This window comes from Raphanus sativus, chromosome 9 (genome assembly GCF_000801105.2).
Source record: "Raphanus sativus cultivar WK10039 chromosome 9, ASM80110v3, whole genome shotgun sequence".
NCBI classification, from domain to species: Eukaryota; Viridiplantae; Streptophyta; class Magnoliopsida; order Brassicales; family Brassicaceae; genus Raphanus; species Raphanus sativus.
Genome location: NC_079519.1, coordinates 25,702,382 through 25,723,865, shown reverse-complemented (window position 1 = coordinate 25,723,865; position 21,484 = coordinate 25,702,382). Strand labels below are relative to the sequence as shown.

Here is a 21,484-nt window from a genome sequence, read left to right as displayed (position 1 = left end):
GATGCAAATATTTGTATCCGATTGCACATTACTTCGTAATAAAAATTCACTTTCTTATCAAAAAAAAAAAGAAGAGAAAATGATCATGATGTATTGAAGCTGGTACGTAGATAAGTTTTGTATCTCATGTAATACAATTTTTAAAGGATCCATCAGATTTGTAACAAGGATTCTTAGTTTGCTAAAGCAACAACTTTCGATTTCCAGACTGAGTGAAGAAAAAAATAGTTTCTATCATAACATTTTCTTTTGGAATTAGTTATATATTGTCCTGTGCAATGCCTCTTACAACTTTCAAACAAGGAATTCGAGATCCATGAGAAGATTTCAATTTGTAGCTACATCATTGCGCAAAGAGGAAGTTAAAAGTCTCAGCTCTAAACAGTAATCCTCACATTTATTTATAATCAAAAACCAAAAGGAAAAACTATTATCAACCAAACCCCACAGAGAATTCCCACAATGAATTCAACATATATGATAAAAATATGGGTAACTTAAGGTACTGTTAGAGATTGTTTAAAGACTAATATCAACAAGTGGACTTTTTGACACTTTGATTTTTTGACAGTCCCTTACTCTTGTTGACATTAGTCTTTTAACATAACATATATAAGAAGAACTTTGTTTTTTTTTGACTTAACATAACATATATATTAACAATGGCATTAGTCTTTTAACATAACATATATAAGAACTTTTTTTTTTGACTTAACAACCTTATAAGAGAGAATAAATAAAAACAATGGAAGTAATATGTGACGGCAGCACAAAAGTTGTAAATTTTACGATAGATTGATTGTAAAATGTTCTATGTATCTGCCTTGCATAATTATTGGCTCTGAAATCCTCGACATAGATTTTAGTTCATCCATCATTATCTCCCTATCTTCAAAACTACAAGTTGATCTCATGGAGATTGCAACTACTTTTAGACAGCTAGAGTTTGCAAGGATGTATCTCACGAGTTCCTTCTCTTCGCTTCTTGCTCTATAACCTCTCCAGTCAAAGATTTCTAGATGGGTTAACACGCATTTGGGAACGGAATCCGGATGGTTCCAAGAAACTGGGAAATCCTCGGTTAGATGAGTCTGGTAAAGATACAAGAAATATTAGCACATCTACTTCAGCCTTCAGTCCATCAAAATGCTTTAATTTATTTGAAATAAAGGAAGAATACGAACCCCCTCGATAACGAGCACTTTTAGTTTAGGAGAATTTTGAACTAAAATCATAAGTGGTTCCAACCAGTTCACGTTATATGGCAGTAAGCATTTTATTAGTCGAGAGAAGTTATTGGTGATACAGCACCCAACCTAAATGAAAAAAAAAGATAAGCTTTGTGCATGAAGAATTAAGATAAGGTATCAAAACTATAAGTAAACTTTTACGTACCGTAAAGATGTTCAAATATATATCGAAAATTTTGAGGGAGGAAAAAGATCTCACAGTCTTATAATCAGGGTGGCCTGAAATATATATACTTGCAGTATCAAGGCAAGACCTGTTTTCGATCAAGAAAGCGTCTCCCGAATAATCGTAAATGAATATCGTCTTTAAGTAAGAGAATCGATCATCAAAGACCCCTTGCTATCACTAGAATCCTTTTCATATTCGTTGCAATAATACAGGGTCTCCAAAGAAGATATTTTCACAACGAAATTTGTCACGTTGTCTTCGTCACACCGCACCACTTTTAAGAATTTAAGAATAGGACAACTTGATAAAAGCCCAACAAGAGAACTTTCGTCTTTAAACACAACAGAGCTAAGACAAAGGTAACTGAGGGATGGAAGACAACCCGGAGATATAATGTCTACGCAAATCTTGTCACAGAGAATCAAATTTACTAGTGTACAGCATGTGTAAAGACTCTTAGGCAGTTTTATAGGCTTTGCAGCCCAATTGAGCTGGAAATTTAGCTTGCACACCTTGCGATCAACCGCATTTGCTATCCACTTTCCCACATCAGCGTCAACAGGACATTGTGGACCGAGTTCTATGTGCAATTTTCTTAGGACAGGTGCCTTGTGAAGTTGCAATGATTTATCAAGAAAATGCCAAATGCTTTTGCATTCATCCTCAGTAACTTCGTCGCTCTCTTTGTACTTCAGTTTTGGTAGCATCGTCCAAATATACTGCCACCGTTTCGACAAATTCATGGTAGCCACCGCATCTTTTATTGGAATATGCATTAATATCTGCACAACTAGATCATCGGGTGAAACGTCAATCATGCTTTTAGTTTAAACTCTTTAACAATTTCTAGCGGTTGAAGATCTTTTTCCCATGAAAATGATGAAAGTATACAAGAAATAAGACCTTTGGCTTGATGGTATGAGTTAACAGTTATATAATGCTGTTTTCTTTAATACAAAATGTTAAAGAAACAAAAATCTGTGAAATCTTATACAGAAATTATAGATGTTTTAAAACGCTGAGATTTTCTTCTATTTATGTGAGTCTATCCAGCTAAATAATTTATATGAATATCTTAGAAAGAGAGAGAGACATAAGATTAAAATTAATGAATTTAGAGTGGTTGGTATATAATTATTTTAAGAGTGAAATACATATCTTTTATAAAAGTGCATACTATAAATCATGGATTTCATTCAATTGGTACAAATTTTGAATGATTAGTGTTCGAAACATATAAGATTTCATTCTATTTTGTATATTTATGTTCTTTTCATCCACATTTATACATGTACTACTGGTCTTATATGATCTGAAAACTTAATGGTCTTACATATCTTTGCATTTGTAGGTAATAACTACCATTTCTGTGGTATAAGAGCTCTTCAAGGTCAATAGATGCCGCACCGATGACACTATCTCCAAACGATTTTGTTCAAAAATCTCAGATGTATCCTCCAAGTCAATAACGATAAAATGCCGATTTTGATTTAAAAGATGTACTGTGACAAGAAAAAAGATTTAAAGATGTTGTGTTTAAAACTCAAAAATAAACAAAGAAAGGAGAAATCATTACCAAAAGATTTAGCTCATATCTTATAAGTACCACAAACTTCATTTCTCACATCAAAAAGATTTACAAAACTAAGAATAACAACAATAAGCAGAGCAGCTACCTATCCAAACACAAAAACAATTAGCTTTCTCTACAAAGAATCCAGCTTTCAATCCCAATCACACACCATTTATCATCAGAGACTGAAAAGGAACTTTTTTAATCTCCACAAACGTTGAGTAATCAGTGCTCATTGGTTGCTTCCATGGCTCCCCATCCATTTGCAAGAAGGCATCTTTCCAGCCACTTCCTCGTAGCTCAAATCTAACCGCAGCAGCCTTAAATAGATCACCAAAAGACACGAATCTTGTTAGTACAAAGTCATGGCTATATTTGATGTGTGTGTGTTTTTAAAAGTTACCTGAGCTATGTGCTTAGCTGAGATGAGCTCAGTCATGACAAATGACGCATGCCATCCGTGCTTGAAAGCAAAGATCTCTATCAAACCATCATCACAATGAGCCTCCACAAATCCTCTCTAGCAAAAACAGGTTAATATAAGAGATTTGAGTTCAATGATGATGAAATGAAAAAAGTAGAAGAGGGAGTACCTTCTCTAGATAGTCCGGTTTTAGATTACCCCATGGATGACTTCCACTTCCATAGCTTTCAAGATTCAATGCCACAACTGATCTCACACTACAAGAGAAACCAATTCATAAGGTTTCAGAATTAAGATCATAGGTGTAAGCATGTATCCAAAGCTGTTTCTCTTTTTCTTTTTTTTTACTTTTTGGGAACTGTTATCTCTTCCCACTCAGAGCAGTTAACTTTCTTGATGTGAATCTTCAATATGTTCCTAAGTCCCCTGCAAAATTTCAAATAGCACAAAAAGAAAAAAAAAAGAGTTTCAGTAACACAAGAAGAACGCTAGGCAGAGATTTAACTTTGAACATAGCGAACCTTAAGCCTGGATCAGTGGCAAACGGCGTGCAAAACCAACCCTGAGTGCAACTAAAACCTGAATAAATAAGCTGCAACAGAAAAACATTGCGTGGTTAATGTTTTTTTTTTTTGTGATTCAAATGTTTGGCTGAGGATAATAGAATCACAAACCTTGTTGGAGATAGGGCCTTGAGCAAGATATGGCTTAGTGTTGCGAAGATGATGGAAGCCATATGCGACTTGAGCATCCATACCTATGCTTAAGTAATTGTAGAACACTCCTTCATAGGACTTTGCCACTGGAGGCGCGTCTACTCCCGCGTCCAAGCCCTGAAAACCACAAAAAGAAAGCTTGGTTAATTTGCTAGACCCATGGCAAAATCTACAAAAGCACATGATGATGAGCCTAGGGGAATAGAGCCCAAAACCTGATCAAGTTCGTTTCCCCCGGATGGATATAAAGAATAAGGAGGATTTACCACTTCTCCAGATGGCATTGACACTAGAATCTTCCAGCTGCAACACCATTACATAACAAGAGAAGTGAGCAAATATGTTTACGACTACTAGACAAAAAAAAAGCTAATCTTGTTTTTTTGTTACCTATCTAGTCGAGCAACTGGACCCATACTTGCACGATGGAGCGTTCTTTTAACAGCAATTCTCCATGCAAAAGGGAACGAACCACCCTGGAGAAAAGAAGAAAAAGCAATGTTCAAACGCAATGCATTATGAGACTCTTGTTGTGACAACATAAGAGAGAGAGAGAGAACGAAAGATTCACTCTCACCCAACCAAAACTCCTAGAGAGATCATTCCCTGTACCGAGAGGGATAACCCCAACAGGAGGGATTGGTAACGTTCCATCTTTGTTAAGCTCTCCAAGACATCCAAGAACCCAACCAACAGTTCCATCTCCTCCTGCAACCTATCAAAACCAAACTCCATTTTCCCACTCTTTATTGCAAAGAAAAATATGATAAACATTGTTTGTAATAAATACTCACCATAATCCTCAACCTTGCTCTGCATTCTTTAGCACACTCATCTCCTTCCCCTGCCACTTTCTCCAAACACGCCAACCCGTATCGAACAAACTCATTAGGCTTCACTTCCGTAAGATCAAACACCTGTTTTTTTTTTCACAGAACAATATCAAAGCCATCTTTATAGTCAAACTCATCATTCCAACAACAAACAAAAAAAAAAATCAACTTTTCCTAAACACTAGATCCGAACGTCAACGAAGCATGAGTACATAAACCAGAGACTCTGATACTTTCACCAATTGATAAAAAAAAGATCATATGAAGACAGAATATTATACTAATCTCTACTGCACACTGAACCAAACCATAAAGTAGATATAAGAATATATTTCAAATCAACTAGGCATGAATACATAAACTAGACACCTTTTTTTATTACAACATAAACTAGACACTTAAACCAGAGAGTCTAATACAAAAAGATCTGATCAAGACATAACACTAAACTAATCTACTGCACACTGAACCAATCCTCAGATCAGACCAATTTTATTCACAATCTAAACACAAACACCCACTAAAATAGATATAAGATAAATTTTCAAATCATCTTCAAACCCAACACAAAAAGTCTTCATTTTTGTTTTGCCCTTAAACTAGAAACAGAGATTCATTACAAAGCTCTTAACTACAAAGAGAGTAAAAACAAAACAAAACAAAACAAAAAAACCTGTTCTTCGCTCATCAACTGTTGGAGCCTCTCTTTAAGCACAGGACCATGACGACCACCGCTTTTGGGGTTGATAAACACGACCATCGGCGCGTGAGGAGCCATATCCGCGACGGCGCCACCGGGGAGAAGCAAATGGTCGGGAATGGCGGTGGTGTCTTTACGTTTGATACAGTCGCGCATGGCGAGACGGATGTACTCGGGCATCATGAGCCTCTGACGAAGCTCCTCCTTGTCCACACCGACCCACGTCAGATTAGCGAGTCCGCAGCCTCTCGTCGACGACGACGTCGTATCGTCATCGTCAGCCTCTATAGCCACGAATTTCTCCGTCGGGGCATCCATTACTCCCGGAGAAGATTTTTTTTCAGAGAAAGATGATTTACTTTTTGTCCTTTGATTGGAGGAAATGGAGGAATGTTCGAACCTCAGATAATCAAAAATATTATTGGATATATTAAAATCAACCAATACAAAATCTTCGTTGACAGTTTGTATTTTCTTTTGTCTTTTTGTTTTTAAATCTTTTCCAGAAACGGTCGAATTTCGAAGACAGCGCACAAAACGTGCATGTGTAATATGAGTAAATGCAATGATTTCTTTTTTGAAGACGAAGGATTTGCTTCAGTTTCTAGTTTTTATCAAATTGTCTCATGGTATATTTGAAGCACCATTTGGCAATAGAATTAATTATATAAGACAATTTTAGAATAAGATCTAATGTCATTTATTATATTTAAAATGGTTCCAGTAGTGGTCTTTTATTGCCTGGGAAGTTTCTGAAGCTTCTTGGCTAGAGAGAGAGTGCTAACTCTCTCTCTAGCCTTGGTGGATATACATTACCACTAAGATTTTGTTGGTAACTCGGATCAGAATAGCTTGTTGAGCACATTGGATACATTCTTTGGTGGAGGCGTTGGTAGATGCTCTCTCGGCAAAATCTTCGTCGACAGTTTGTATTTTCTTTGTCTTTTTGTTTTTAGTTCTTTTTCCAGAAACTGTCGAATTTCGAAGACAGCGCACAAAACGTGTGTCTTTACATAATATGAGTAAATGCAATGATTTTTTTTCCCATGAACGATTTGCTTCAGTTTCTATCTAAAATGATAGACGTCATGGTATATTTGGTGAATATGATGATTTGATACGATTTAATATTTTACTTTATTGCATTGCTGTCCTCTCACTTTACTGTACTTTGTTTTGCTGATTGGAGACTCGGAGTACCTCTGAGCCTTCGGATTTTTGATCCGTTGGGCATCAATCCAAAATAAACTTCTCCTCTGAGTAGCGATTGGGAAAAGCTTTAATGTGGTAAGTCTTTTGTCTCCGTAACTTGAAAGCTCCTCTGGTAGCAAAAGAGATGAGCCTTATTCTGGTCGGGGCGTGGCAGGTACGATTAGTTTACATACATTAGCCTTTTTGAGAGGTTTAGCATGATTGATGATGCTTACTCTTCTGAATATTTCAACTGGTACCTGCTATTGAGGACAATTCCACTGCCTGGGAAGTTTCTGAATAGCTTGAGCACATTGGATACATTCTATGGTGGAGGCATTGGCAGACTATGTATATGCTCTCTCTCGGCATTGTCCCATTCATCAACGGCTCAACGCACAGATATTGTTTCAGCTTCTTGCTCAAGTCTATCGAAAGCTGGAAGATCCTTCAGTACACTTCAGTAGGGTTTGTTACAGTGCAAACAATTTGACATATAGTTTACCTTTTACGTGAATGACTTTAGTACTGAGTGGGGCTGTATCTTCTGTCAACTTGTTAACGCTCGGTTCTGTTCTCACTACTTATATTGGAGACAGAATCACTGATCTGAAACTTGGAAACGACACCTCTCTTTTGATATTCACGAGTATTCTCTTACTTGCATGCATCATTTGGTAGAACAACAGCAGAAGCCAAACAAGAAGGAAGCTATACTGGTCTCACCACCATCTCTTGCTCTTCCCGCTACTTTAGTACGACTCTGAAGAACCTTGCTTATGGTTTGAACCCCTAGAGGTGACTTCCTCTAGTTCTAATGTTATATGAAAACTGTTCTACTAATGTGACATAGACCTTAACGCTTCAAGAACACAAACACTTACAGGTTCCTTCTATCTTCCAACTAATATAATGCTCATACCTTTCTTTAAGTACTACTACACTTACCTGCAACTTGACCCGGACCAATGTGAGCCAACAACTAAAGCGACAAGGTGCATCACTCCCTCTTGTCCGGCCTAGTAGAAGCACTGCTCTCTTCATCAAAACCGTATGAAACTTCTAAACCAAGTAACATTTTTCAATGCTAAACCAAGTACAGATTATAAATACTGAAACAATCAGAAGAAGAAGCATAAGAGCAATCAATCATTGCTCCTCTTCAAAATTGAAATGAATTTCATAGCATATCTATTTCCTTTTCTATGTATAAGCATCTCACATAGGGGGCAAAGCCTCCCAAATTGGACCAGTTTCAAGATACTCTGTACAAAGGCATAATAACCAAACCCTAAAAGAACCCTTTCATGATATCAAATCCTACCATCCTTTTTTTTTTTAATTTCACAACATGAAATCTCTAAAAACAAACCCCTTTTCAAAGATCTATGATTTCGTTTCGACAATGCCCCTGTTGAAAAGTGAACTTGCTCTGTTGTTCACCATCCTTTGACTTATCTGAGGATGAGGCCAACCATTCCAGCATATTGATCACCATTGGCGTATCATCGAGATAGTACTTGGCCTTGCTCGGTTTCTGACCCACCGTGCACGCAAACACCTCTGCAAAAGCGATTGGGGAAACATCTTGGTGCTTCACTATGCTATCAAACATGTCTTCATCCGACCTGTCATCACCAATGCACAACAGAAAGTCCGGTCTCTTCCCTTTGCTGTTCCTCATTGTTGCTATCAAATGCTCCACCACCTTTCCTTTGCTTACTCCCTGAAAGCCATCAGAATAATTATATGATAATTGCCAATTCCAAGCGAACAAATCTCCATCTGAATCATCATTTATGTACCTGAGGTTTAACTTCTACGATGTGCTGGCCTCTCTTGACAACAACAGGCTCGTTGGCGAGTACGCTCTCTAGATGATCAAGAAGCTCCTTAGCTTGCCAAGAACCGAAAGAAGGGTCAGCTTCTTGGTGGTGCCACACCATTGCACTCTCTTTCTCCTCTATGAATGATCCATCAGTTGCTTCTGTGTAGTGTTTCATCACTGGTTCAGCTATCTTCTTCCACCCTAAATCGGTGGGCAGTACACTTGTCTCCCATGGGGAATCACTGTTCCATCTGTGAGAAAAGCATCCAAAAGTATTAGCTTTAAACAAAATGAGACAGGAGATGATTAACTAAAAAGGATTAAGAAGTACCTAGTGAAATAACCATGCTCAGCTGAGATACCGAGATTTGCGCAAGAACCAAACCATTTGCTAAGAGGGTCCTTACCTCGACCACTGACAATAAAGACTAGATTGTTGGGGTCGCCACACAAACGGTTGAGAAGCGAGATGAGATCATCACTTGGCTTCTTATCCAAAGTATCCTGATCCATCATTGTTCCATCATAATCCAATAGAATCAACCTGCTGCTTGTTTTCTTATACGCAGGGACTATGGTTTCAACACCGAGTTTCCTGAAGTTCGGGTCTAACGCAACAACCCTGAACCCAAGACCGAGTCCAACTCCCCAGAACCTCTTGTTGTAATGATCCTTGCACGCCCTCTGAAGATCTTGGTCGTAGCTACGCGACCAGTAGGCCACGTCGTGAGAGCTTATGTACTTGTGATGCTTCTTGTGGCGCAAGTTCTTCTCTATATCCGACATTGTGATGGCAGAGTTCATGGCATCAGTGACCGCATCGATGTTCCACGGATTAACACGTATCGCCCCACTCAGAGATGGAGAGCAACCAATGAACTCAGAAACTATAATGACACTCTTCCTAACATCCTCAGGCCCAAAACCTAACGCTTCATCCAAAACAGGGCTCCCTTGCCTAGTCACTGTGTACTTGTAAGGCACCAGATTCATCCCGTCTCTCACAGCATTCACCACAACACACTCCGAGATAGCGTAGTAAGCTACTTTATCCAAAGTACTAACAGGTCCATTCACAAACACAATAGGCTTATAACCACCAGGTCCCCCAAACTTACTATTCACCTCATCAGCAATCAAGTGTATCTGCGTCTCCACATCCTGAACATCCTTACCTGAACTCCGAGCAGGATTAGTAATCTGCACCAGAACCACTCTCCCACGAAGCTCTTTGTTCTGTTCAAGAAGCTGCCCCATCGCCCAGAACTTCAAACTAATACCTTTGAACATATCCAAATCATCCACACCAAGCATCACAACATTCCCTCTGAACCTCTCTCTCAACCCCTTCACTTTCTCCGCAGTCTCTTCCGCGACCTTAATCGACTCAATCTGCCCCATGTGGATCCCAACCGGCAAAATCTTGATGCTCACCGTCCTCCCAAAGTACTCAAGACCAATGTACCCTCTCTTCGACTCATAATCAAGACCAAGCATCCTACTACAACAAGACAAGAAATGCCTAGCGTAGTCGAACGTGTGGAACCCTATCAAGTCGCAGTTGAGAAACCCTTTGAGGATCTCGTCTCTCACTGGAAGGGTACGGTAAATCTCGGAGGAAGGGAATGGGCTGTGGAGGAAAAACCCAAGCTTTATGCGGTGAAACCTCTTCCTGAGGAAAGTAGGTAAGATCATGAGATGGTAGTCGTGGATCCAGACGTAATCCTCGTCCGGGTTAAGCACTTCCGAGATCTTATCAGCGAAGATCTTGTTGACCTTGGTGTAGGCCTTCCAGTTCGCTCTGTCGAAGAGGGATCCCTGGGCCTGAGTCATGGGGAGGAGGTAGTGAAAGATGGGCCAGAGGTAGTGTTTGCAGAAGCCGTGGTAATACTTGTTGAGCAAGTCACTGGGCAAGAAGGTAGGGACGCACTGGAACTTCTCTAGAAGGTGCTGAGAGACGTCGTCCTGCTCGGATGGCGAAACGTCGGCGTTTAAGGATCCGACGTAGAAGACTTCAGTCTCCGGAGGGAACCCGTCTTTGAGCTGTAGGTAGAGACTGTCATTGTCAAACTCGAAGCGCCACTCGTTCGACGAAATGTCTCTGTGAGCGCGAATCGGGAGCTGGTTGGTTACCACGATGCGTCTCGGCTTTGAGACCCACGCGCCGCCGTTTCCGCCGTCTCCGTCGATGGTCTCGAGACCCGGAAGCTTCGTGACGGCATTGGGGATCCGGTTGCCCATGATCTGGTAGTCATCGGCCGAGACCAGGCTCAGCTGGTCTTTCCAGGACTCCGGTAACATATTTTGACGAAAAGATTCGAACTTTGGGTGAATCTGGAGAGGATTAAGAATGGGTGAATCGAGAATCGTTCTGGGTTTGTTTCATAACATTCGAGAGAAGACGAAGACGAAGACGAAGAGGAAGAAGAGAGAGCGTTCGTCTTTAAGAAGGGAAGGGAAAAACGGAAATATATTTTCGGTGAGGATAAGAACGAAACGAAAGAGGAAATAAATATATTAAAATATCAGAAATGGACGCTCTGGATTTTCTCGAGATGGAAATGATTAGTCGATCTGAGCCGTTAGATGGAGCGCGTGTGTGTGACTCGGACCGACTTCTCTTTTAAGATGAAAGGAAACAAATCTTTAAAAGCTATTAACCCTAATTTCTGATTAGTTGCTATGAGCTGTTACTTCTCCAATATGGGATATAAATATTTTACAGCTATTAATTTCCACATATACGTTATTTGTGTATATCTTATTGCTGACGTGGGTTACCAAGGCAAAACGTCTATTTACTTTGGAACATATCTCATTCTTTAATAGATGAAGAAAAGTTTGGTCAGTCTTTGAAACCTTGAAATCTAAGGGAATATCTATATATTTTTAAGAATTTTGAATTAAATTAAATACACGAACTAATATATTGATTTATTTAGAATTATGTATCTGTTTATATGTAGTACTCAATAAATCACATTTATTTTTACTGTTTTATAGAAATAGTGGAATACCATTATTTAATATTTGTATAAAATTCCATAGTGCTAATATATCTCGAAGAGTAAAATTTTTTAAAAAAATAAATTTATTTATTTATTTTTTATTATCTGTAGATATTTTTTATGAAAAATAAGAAAGAAAATCAGTTACATTTAACTTTTCAATCTCTATTTAACATTTAAAAACTATTATCCCAAAATATTCTCTCAGCATATTCTAAAATTGCTCCAGTTCTCATCCACATGAAGAGTGATGTGAAAACAAATATATATTACAAATATTGTATAGGATCAACAAATACGATCAAGCAAATACTAAAGTTTACTTCAGGTATATGTGGAGTAATTTCAAATCATACAACAACCAATAACATATCAGTGAGTTCTATCAGAAACTAAACAAAATATATGGTTTTTGTTTTTGTTAATGGAGAATAATATACTATAAACTTTATCAAAGGTATCTCAGAACATTTCTTTTTTTCTAATCGTATAATTTGCTATATAGATAAAACAAGTCAACCAACTATGCTCTACACAAATTTTGTTTCTGATATTCAAAAAATAAAATCAAAAATAACAATTATTTGTGTACTATTATAGTGAGTGGATAAGGAAAAGCCACGTGGCAAACATGTAGAAGAAACGTGGCGTGTTAGGGTGGGAAGAGAAGATTGGCAAAAGTCACGAAGCATGTGCTTCTTTGTTTTCTAACCGATGACGTGGAAGACTTTCGCTATCACGGCAGCTATGTCAGCCAATCATCATTTGACATGTCATTCATTCCCTCCAGGAACGTTTCAAACTTTGTTCCCCGTTTCTCCTCGTTTCGGTAAAACATGATGGTCGACCTCCGTTGGGAACACGTGACATCATCTCAAAGGAGCATTTAAATGCTTCACATCTAAATTTCATTTTTCCCCAACTTTTAACTAACACCTAAACAATTTTTTTGAAGAGGAAAAATAAAAACTCTCATCATATAACACCTAAACTTGTGATCTTATAATGTTCAAGCTCCTTTGGTTTATAAATTAACAATATACACTAATGGATGGTTTAACTAATACAGTTTACTTTTATTTTATAAGTACGTGTTAGGGATAAATTATTTTAACTAAAGATAGCAATTATAAGTTTTAATTTTATATCATACACCATACATGCACTGCCGGAGTAAATTTTGATATTGCCCCAATCAAAATTTAAAATTATGTCCTTATACATATTTTATCAATATCGTAAAACAGTGGAAAATAACATAAATATTCATTAAAGAAAATCAAAACCTACAATCTATTTATAAAAACAGTAATATTATATACACTTATTATTAGAAATATAATTTTATTTACATTTTTCTACAAAATCATCAATTAGAATCATATCGTCAAGTTTTTAAACCATAACCATTTCAAATGATAATATAATTAACTCATTTTTTCTGGTTATATGGAAGACCACAAATAAATTTTTATTAGCATCAATTTTGAAAAACTTCTCTCAACTGTAGCGACTACACCGAAATATGCGATAAACAATTTATGTGTTTCGAACTCTTTCGGACATTGATTATCGAAGAATTTTTAGTTTCTTAAACAAATCATCACCAGTTATATATGAAAGCCTAACATTCTTTAAAGAAACTTCTAGATTCAAATGTGATACCCTCAAAATATCTTCGCTTGCATTTAATAACCTCTTAAAAATTAAACAAAAATCCAAAAATAAATTCATAATTTTGGAATTATTCAAACTTGAATTCAAGAGAAATTATAACTAGAACTTTAACAAATTTTATTCTAACTAAAATGTCTAGTGAATTATATTATAACAAGAAAACCTACAAGATTTATTTACTTATAGATATAACTAAATTTTTTTTAGAAAAATATGCTCTACTAATTTGGATGCTCTAATCTGCTGCTTGGATGGCTTGCCCTCTGGGCCGGCCCTGCATACATGGGTTAGAATGTTGTTTATTTCTATTTATATAAATAACTACTTTAAAAGAACATTAGATGTTAGGTTGAGATTATTTTAATTTAGTTACATTTTACAAATGTATTATATAGAATAACCATTTTCACAAATCTTTTCAATCTTTTGCTATGAAGTATTAAAAACTGATTAATTATTTGATGGTAAAAAAAGAATAAAGCAGGAGAATTATACATCTTTGAGAAATTTAAAATATATAATTAATAATAATAATAATTAATATTAATGGTGAGTTAATAAAGTTTTCAAATAAATAATGTTCTTAGAACACCATCTTCCGTTATTTTGATACACTAAAATAATGATGTTATCTGTAAATTTATTAATATTTTATATGCTAAGGGGAAAAAAAACATTCACTATATTTTACAGCAATATTAGTTTGACATTTTATTACAAAATATTGTTTTAACATTTTCATGTAAATATACTTATTTTAGTTTAATATTAGTTTAAAATGTATTAATTATTAAATAATTTTATTTCTCTTAAATACTATTGATTAGATAAATGTAACTTATAAAATATAAATACTTTTAATAATTTTGTAATCTGTATAAAAGTGTCAGATTGACCCTATCGATTAAATAAGTGTAACTTATAAAAATATAAATACTTTTAATAATTTTGTAATCTGTATAAAAAGTGTCAAATTGACCTTCCAACAAAAGATAGAAAGAAACTGTAGACAAGTAAATTACAAAATAATTTGGGTGATCAGTATTTTCCATGGGTAACTTCAACGATAACATAATACGGAAACATTTTAAAAATCAAAGAATCTTTTAAAAAAATTGAAGATGAAATGAGTGGTTTAATGGTGTTGAGGGTTTGTTTTAAATGTCTAGGACAAGATAAGGGCGTGGGTGAGATAGAGAAATACTAAAACGAAAAGAAGAGGACTTATCCAAATCCCAGAAACCATTGTCCTAATTGTGGGACCCGATCTGATCAGCCACGTTGTCTGAAAGATTTTCTTGGGCCCCACTTTATCTATAGCCTCTTGAGATAATTATTTTAATATTCTCCTTTTTTACTTTTTTGTTTATTTTTGAATATTCTTACTCCTTTTTTGACTCTTCTTTTTCTTTTTAAAATAGCAATTTCTTCGTTTTTGTTAGTTCCGTAGAAACATGTTAGCAAGCAATTGACCATAGCCGCCGGATTTGTAGTCTTTCAAAACTTTTTTGCATGCCAAGTTCGGTAGATATGCTCCGAAATTATGGGCCCCCTTCAAATGCTTACGTGACAATCGTGTACAAATGACGACAAAATGTAACTAAAATATCGTAGCTAGTATTACCAATCTTTTTTTTTGATAAAGAAGTATTACCAATCTTATTATATAAAGTTTTTAAAGTTACTTATATAAGTACAAATCAACATTATATTATTAGTTTTATATTCACAATAAAATTATCGTTATATGTTCTTAACATTTAACATATTTTAATGAGATTTAGTAAAACTATGTCTTTAAAACATATCTAAATTCTATTAAACACATTTTATGTACACTAAATAATAGAATAAAACTATAAAAATGTAGAATTTCAAAATGTTAATTAATGTAGACGTCAAATATTTTTCTTACTTTAGAAAAATATATCTTAAATGGAAAGAAATCTAAAAAAATAAATTTTATAAACTAATAACTCTAAATTAATAAAATATGAAATTCTTAACGTTATTAATTTATATATTTATACTGTATATATGCATTTAATGTTGACAGACTGATGGTAAGAAAGTGGATAATGTTTTTTTAAAGAAGTCGATAATATTGCATTACAAATTGTTTGTATATATATATATATATATATATTTGTTTTTCAAAGGGGACAATAAAAAGCACATGATTTCAAACCTCAATAGAATCTTTTCGAGTTATTATAATTCTTTATAAACATTTGAAAAGAAATATATATTAAATCAAAAAAATAGAAGTGATTAAATAGTACCACTATGTTGATGTAAAAACAATAATTTTTTTAACAATAGTACTCCTCTATTTCATTTTGGTTGTCATTTTAGCTTTATGCACATATATTAAAAATATTATTTTACATATTTTAAAATAAAAAATATTATCTATATATCTACCCATATTTCAACAGATAGAAAAATATAATAAATTAAAATTATAAAACAACACTTATTTTGAAACAATTTGTTTACAGCGATAACTAAATTAAAACGAAAGAAATAGTTAGAGCATCTCCAAAATGATATTTTATTTTGAAGTTTTAAGTTAGTATTCTCCAAAAGCAAAAGTTTAAACTTAACTTCAAAAGTATTTGTATTTTATATTATAGTCTTTATACCTATGATACTTAATCTAAATTCATAAACTTTATAAATAAATAGCACATATATAAAATATTATAGAAATATTAATTAACAAAATGATACAGTAAAATATATGACTTTACATAGAGATACATAATTAAATATTAAATTACAAGTAAAATACTACATTATTCTATAAAAATATTTTCGTAATACTTTCATATATGATCAATTAGTGAATTTGTTAAGTTTCTTTTCAATATTGTTGTTATCTAAATGTAATTTTGAAAAAAACTTATTTAAAATTTTGTATATAATTTTATTTGTAAAAATTAAAATTATAAAAGCAAATTTGAAATATTTATGAGTTATAAAATTTTGAAGTATTAAAGAGATTAAAAGAAAAAACTATTTAAGAATCATAAATATAATATGTAAATGTAAGGATCAAAATGCAATGAAAAATATGAAACTTTAAATTTGAAGTTTTGAATAGTGATATTTTATATTTGAAGTTTTTATTATTCAAAATTTCAAATCTCAAGTTTGAAGTTTTGAAATTTCGTTTTGGAAAGCTAAAACTTCATATTTGAAATTATAAAATGTCTTTTGGAGATACTCTTGAAAACAAATGTTGAGAGCGACTTTCTCTAATCGCGGCATGTTATAAGTGCATCTTCAACCTAATTCTATTTTTTATTCTATAGTGGAGTAAAAGTAAATATGGAATAACAAATGCTCCAACCCAATTCCATATTTTACTCAATTTTAAAGTTTACTCCATAAATTGAATAATCTATTTTTTATTTGTTCATGACTCCGTTACGGAGTGAATAATGGAATATGGTTTGAGCATTTTTATTCTATATTTATTTTTTACTCTATTTTGGTGAAAAAAAATAGAGTTTTAGATTGGAGATGCGCTAAGTACAACGAAACAAGACGAATCATGACTCTTTTACAACTAAATACGACTGTATCCCTAGTATGACGTATAGAGATAACATTTATAAAAGACATAATATGAATTATATAATATGTAACAGCTAATCGGTTAATCAATACACAGGAAAATTTTTTTTTTTTTTTTTTTTTGATATCTCTGGTGTCTGGGCAGCCACTTTCCCAAATATCCCCCGAAGGGGTCCAGCGCCCCAGCAGTAAGGATGTTAAATCGCTGTGGCCGGGTTTCGAAGCTGGGTGGCGGGCACCTCAGCCGAGGTTCCATTACCACCAGGCTACGAAGCCCGGTTAATACACACACACAGGAAAATTGCTGCATAATACAACTAGGTTCCAGTTAAGACTGCGAATACACCTTCTTCACGTGAACTCCGAACTGATAAGAGCCAATACAACTAACTAGTTTTCTAGCATTAAATCGTCGATGAAAATAAAATACATTTAGGCTTGGGCGAGATCTTTTCCACGGGAAGTTCGAGGTTTGAGCCCCTAATCTGATGCCAAAAAAAAAAACGTTTAAGATCCATGACCAGTTTGTAAATTTATCTGTTTCTAAACAATTTTTTTTTTTTGCTAACTGAATGAAACGTAAGTTTTTCCCCTTAATTTTTTTAAAGGTAATATATATTTTAACTATATGACCTTCTATTTTCTAAAAATTTCAGGACCTATCTTAAACACGCCAGAAATAGTGCTGGGCATTCGGGTTTTCGGTTCAGATCGGTTCGGTTTATTTGGTTTTCGGATTCTTCGGATTGGGATGTTTAGGAATCGTTTAGGAACCGGACATTTTTTGGTTCGGTTAGGTTTGGATAATGTCGGATTCAGATCGGATTTCTATATTATTATTAAATCCAAAGTAGAACCGAATTATAAATAATTCGGGTTTGGTTCGACTTTGAAACCAAAAAAAATCGGAAAATCCCGAAAACTCGTGTAAAACCCCAAAAACCGAAAAATATTTGGGTAATTCGGGTAGTACGGATTTTTCGAAATTTTATTTATAAATTATATTATATATAATATATATATGTTAAAATTAAAAATAATTAATATTTTAATATATTCAAAATATTCGGGTATCCATTCAGTTTTTGGTTCGGGCCCGGTTCGTTTCATTTTTTTTTATTTAAAAATATAAGAACCGTTCGTGTTTTGCAATTTTCGGTCCGGTAGTCTCAGTTTTTTCAGTTCAGTTTCAATTTGGTTTTCGGGTTTCGGATAATATATCCATGACCAGCCAGAAATATAAAAAGACGTATGTGTTTCTAGAAGCATAGCTAGAATGGATTTGCGTCTGAAATGCTATAATGCTTTTACCACTTTTTTCTATTCTCTTGTGATTAATGCTTTTGTGTTCGAAATATTATTATACCTTGGCTAAGTATGCCCTTTCGCTATTATGTTATCCCTTATCATATATAGATATATAATAAAATAAATCTGGCTTTATAGAAAAGGGACAGGAATGATCAAGAAAAGTTCACAAAATGTCAGCTACATATAGACACAAAAGCAGCATCCTTCAACAAAAATAATATATACTACTATATTACTACTATTCAGATTTTCAAAGATCCTATGAAGAAAAATAAACTATTATATTTCGTACCGATCTATTATATACACACAATCTCATCGACCAAAATATGTATTAGTTATTTGCCATGTACATTTGCATGTTTTACTTTTGGCTTAAAGGTAATAAATATTCTAGCAAGACTGAAATAATAGGAAGGCTGACTCATTTTCAACCATAAAATGAGAAGGATGACTCATTCTTATAAGCTTTTAGATAAATAAAATCTGGTAAAATATACATAATATTTTATCCTGAATTCGACCAAAATAATGATTTTCTAGTTTTGAAGAACATTCTCTGTAAGAGAAAAATTTACGTGATTATAAGCCTTTATTATAATATCGCGCCAAAACACTTAGAGCAATCTTATTAGCTCATATTCAAATTAGATATCTCGAAACAAAAATATTATTACTTTAATCAGTGTTTATTTAAAGATTAATTTTTGTTTTATGTTTTAAAGCATCCAATTAGACAAAAACATATGTGAAAGTTATAAATTTTTGTCAGAAGTTCGCCTGCGAGAACTTCTTGTATTCTCTTTCATAGTTTTTATATTTTCTGAATTTTTTTCTAAGATACTTTATCTGAAAACCATCAATGAAATTACTCTTATTATATCTTACTAGGTGTTTTCCTGCACCATGTGCAGTAAAAAAATTTTAAATTATTTTTTAACAAATAAATATAAATTTAATTTAATTTTTATTAATATTATAAATTTTTTTTTCTTATCAATATTTTAATATAAATTTTATTTAACTGAACATTAAAATTAAGATAAAACAATTTTGTTTATTTTAAATTATATTTAAGAATGTGCATGTATATATTTAAAATTATAATCTTAGGTAGATTTTTCTATCTAATTATTTTAATTAAATATATTAAATAAAAATTTCATAATTGTGAAAAATAAAAAATATTTATAAAATCTGTAGATTTATATAAGAAACTAATGATTTTACGATTTAATTTGATTTTATGATTTAATTTTATTTTATGATTTAATTTTTGTAATTTTCTAAAAATATGTATATATTTTTGAAATATTTTTCATTTAAATGATATTTCGAAATTTGAAATCCCATAATTGAATATATTTATTTTAATGATGATTTATGAGTTATTACCATATTTTTAAAAAGTCCAAAAATATAAATCGACAATAAATGTAATATATGAGTTATTACCATATTTTAAAAAGTTTACCAAAAATATAAATTAACATTAAATATAATTTTCCATGTCATATTAATCTATAAGACATGTCATCAATTTTAGTAGCCATGTCATATTATTTTGTCAAAATGATTGTAGAGAAGACATGTGGCAAAATCACTTCTCAAATATAGTCTAGAGGATGTAAAATTTCATAATTGTCAAAATTAAAATTAAAAAAATATTTATAAAATCTGTAGATATATATAAGAAACTAATGATTTTACGATTTAATTTGATTTTTGATTTAGTTTTTATAATTTTCTAAAAATATGTATATATTTTTGAAATATTTTTAATTTTAAATGATATTTCGAAATTTGAAATGCCATAATTGAATATATTTATTTTAATGATGATTTATGAGTTATTACTATATTTTTAAAAAGTCCAAAATATAAATCGAAAATAAATGTAATATATGAGTTATTACCATATTTAAAAATTTTACCAAAAATATAAATTAACATTAAATATAATTGTCCATGTCATATTAATCTATAAGACATGTCATCAATTTTAATAGCCACTAGATTTTGACCCGCCCGACCGGGCGGGTATTTATTTTATATTTTATTTTTTAATAATAAATGATGTATTTGTAATACTTAAATATAAATTTAGATTGAAAAATAATCTTTGCAGTTATAATAAAAAATAAAACTAAAATTTTAATAAAAATGTTATGATATAAATTTTAAATTTCCTAATTAAAATAATATAGAGGAGTCATAATTTTTTTTAATTCAAAAATCTTAGCATCCCATAAAAAAAATTATAAATACATAAAATATATAAACATATTTGGAACTATAATTTCTATTAAAATATTTTTTTAAAGAAAAAATAATCTTGCGTTGTTTTTGTTTATTTTTAGAGCTTGACCTGTGACTGTATAAATATTTTCTTTCTCTTTAGTTTTTTTTGTGTACTAATGGTATACTATATATATATTTGTAAATTAAAATGTATTACATAATTGTTAATATAACATTTTAAAACATAACAATTTTATTTATTACTTTTTAAAACAATTATATTTGTGATTTAATCGTCTATTATATCACAATGTATCATTTAAACCAATCTTATATTTATAACTAATTAAATTTATATTATGAGAGCATTATGCTAATAATATATAAATAAATTATTTTATATTTTATTTATATATTATATAAATTGATTATGATGTGTGATTTTTTATTTTATTATTTGTTACTAATAAATATTAAAAATATTTAATATGTTAATACAAAATATATTAGGAAATCTATTTTGGTTAAGATTTTATTAAGGAAATATATTATTTAAATTAGGAAAAGACATTAAATGTTTAAATCTATTATTTAAATTAGAAAAAATAATCATACTTAAATATAGCTTCATTTAATATCTTAATGGCATGGCAATGTAATTCTAGTGGAAAACTAAGGGTTAATCTAATTTTGTACTCCACTTTTAATAGATTAGATAAAACTAAAATTTTAATAAAAATGTTATGATATAAATTTTAAATTTCCTAATTAAAATAATATAGAGGAGTCATAAATTTTTTTAATTCAAAAATCTTAGCATCCCATAAAAAAAATTATAAATACATAAAATATATAAACATATTTGGAACTATAATTTCTATTAAAATATTTTTTTAAAGAAAAATAATCTTGCGTTGTTTTTGTTTATTTTTAGAGCTTGACCTGTGACTGTATAAATATTTTCTTTCTCTTTAGTTTTTT

At 32.3% G+C, this 21,484-nt stretch overlaps 3 protein-coding genes across 3 annotated transcripts; all 3 read right to left on the bottom strand.

Moving 5' to 3' along the window:
* Window positions 1-1,556: 1,556 nt before the first annotated feature.
* LOC108825128 (putative F-box/FBD/LRR-repeat protein At1g22000) lies at window positions 1,557-2,187 on the bottom strand. The gene has a single exon (XM_018598465.2). It carries the CDS (start codon window positions 2,160-2,162, stop codon window positions 1,557-1,559), a length of 606 nt encoding a protein of 201 aa, XP_018453967.2. The 5' UTR covers window positions 2,163-2,187.
* Window positions 2,188-2,991: 804 nt separating this feature from the next.
* Window positions 2,992-6,194, bottom strand: LOC108825851 (diacylglycerol kinase 3). The gene is made up of 11 exons (XM_018599206.2): window positions 5,639-6,194; window positions 4,927-5,049; window positions 4,710-4,847; window positions 4,523-4,608; window positions 4,348-4,435; window positions 4,091-4,249; window positions 3,938-4,008; window positions 3,765-3,842; window positions 3,586-3,673; window positions 3,396-3,512; window positions 2,992-3,312 (listed from the first exon to the last, which is right to left on the bottom strand). The coding sequence occupies exons 1-11, from the start codon at window positions 5,981-5,983 to the stop codon at window positions 3,154-3,156; spliced, it is 1,452 nt and encodes a 483-aa protein (XP_018454708.1). The 5' UTR covers window positions 5,984-6,194; the 3' UTR covers window positions 2,992-3,153.
* Window positions 6,195-8,024: 1,830 nt separating this feature from the next.
* On the bottom strand, window positions 8,025-11,165 carry LOC108827845 (probable alpha,alpha-trehalose-phosphate synthase [UDP-forming] 11). The gene is made up of 3 exons (XM_018601345.2): window positions 9,016-11,165; window positions 8,662-8,935; window positions 8,025-8,582 (listed from the first exon to the last, which is right to left on the bottom strand). The coding sequence occupies exons 1-3, from the start codon at window positions 10,983-10,985 to the stop codon at window positions 8,235-8,237; spliced, it is 2,592 nt and encodes an 863-aa protein (XP_018456847.2). The 5' UTR covers window positions 10,986-11,165; the 3' UTR covers window positions 8,025-8,234.
* Between the last annotated feature and the right edge of the window lie 10,319 nt (window positions 11,166-21,484).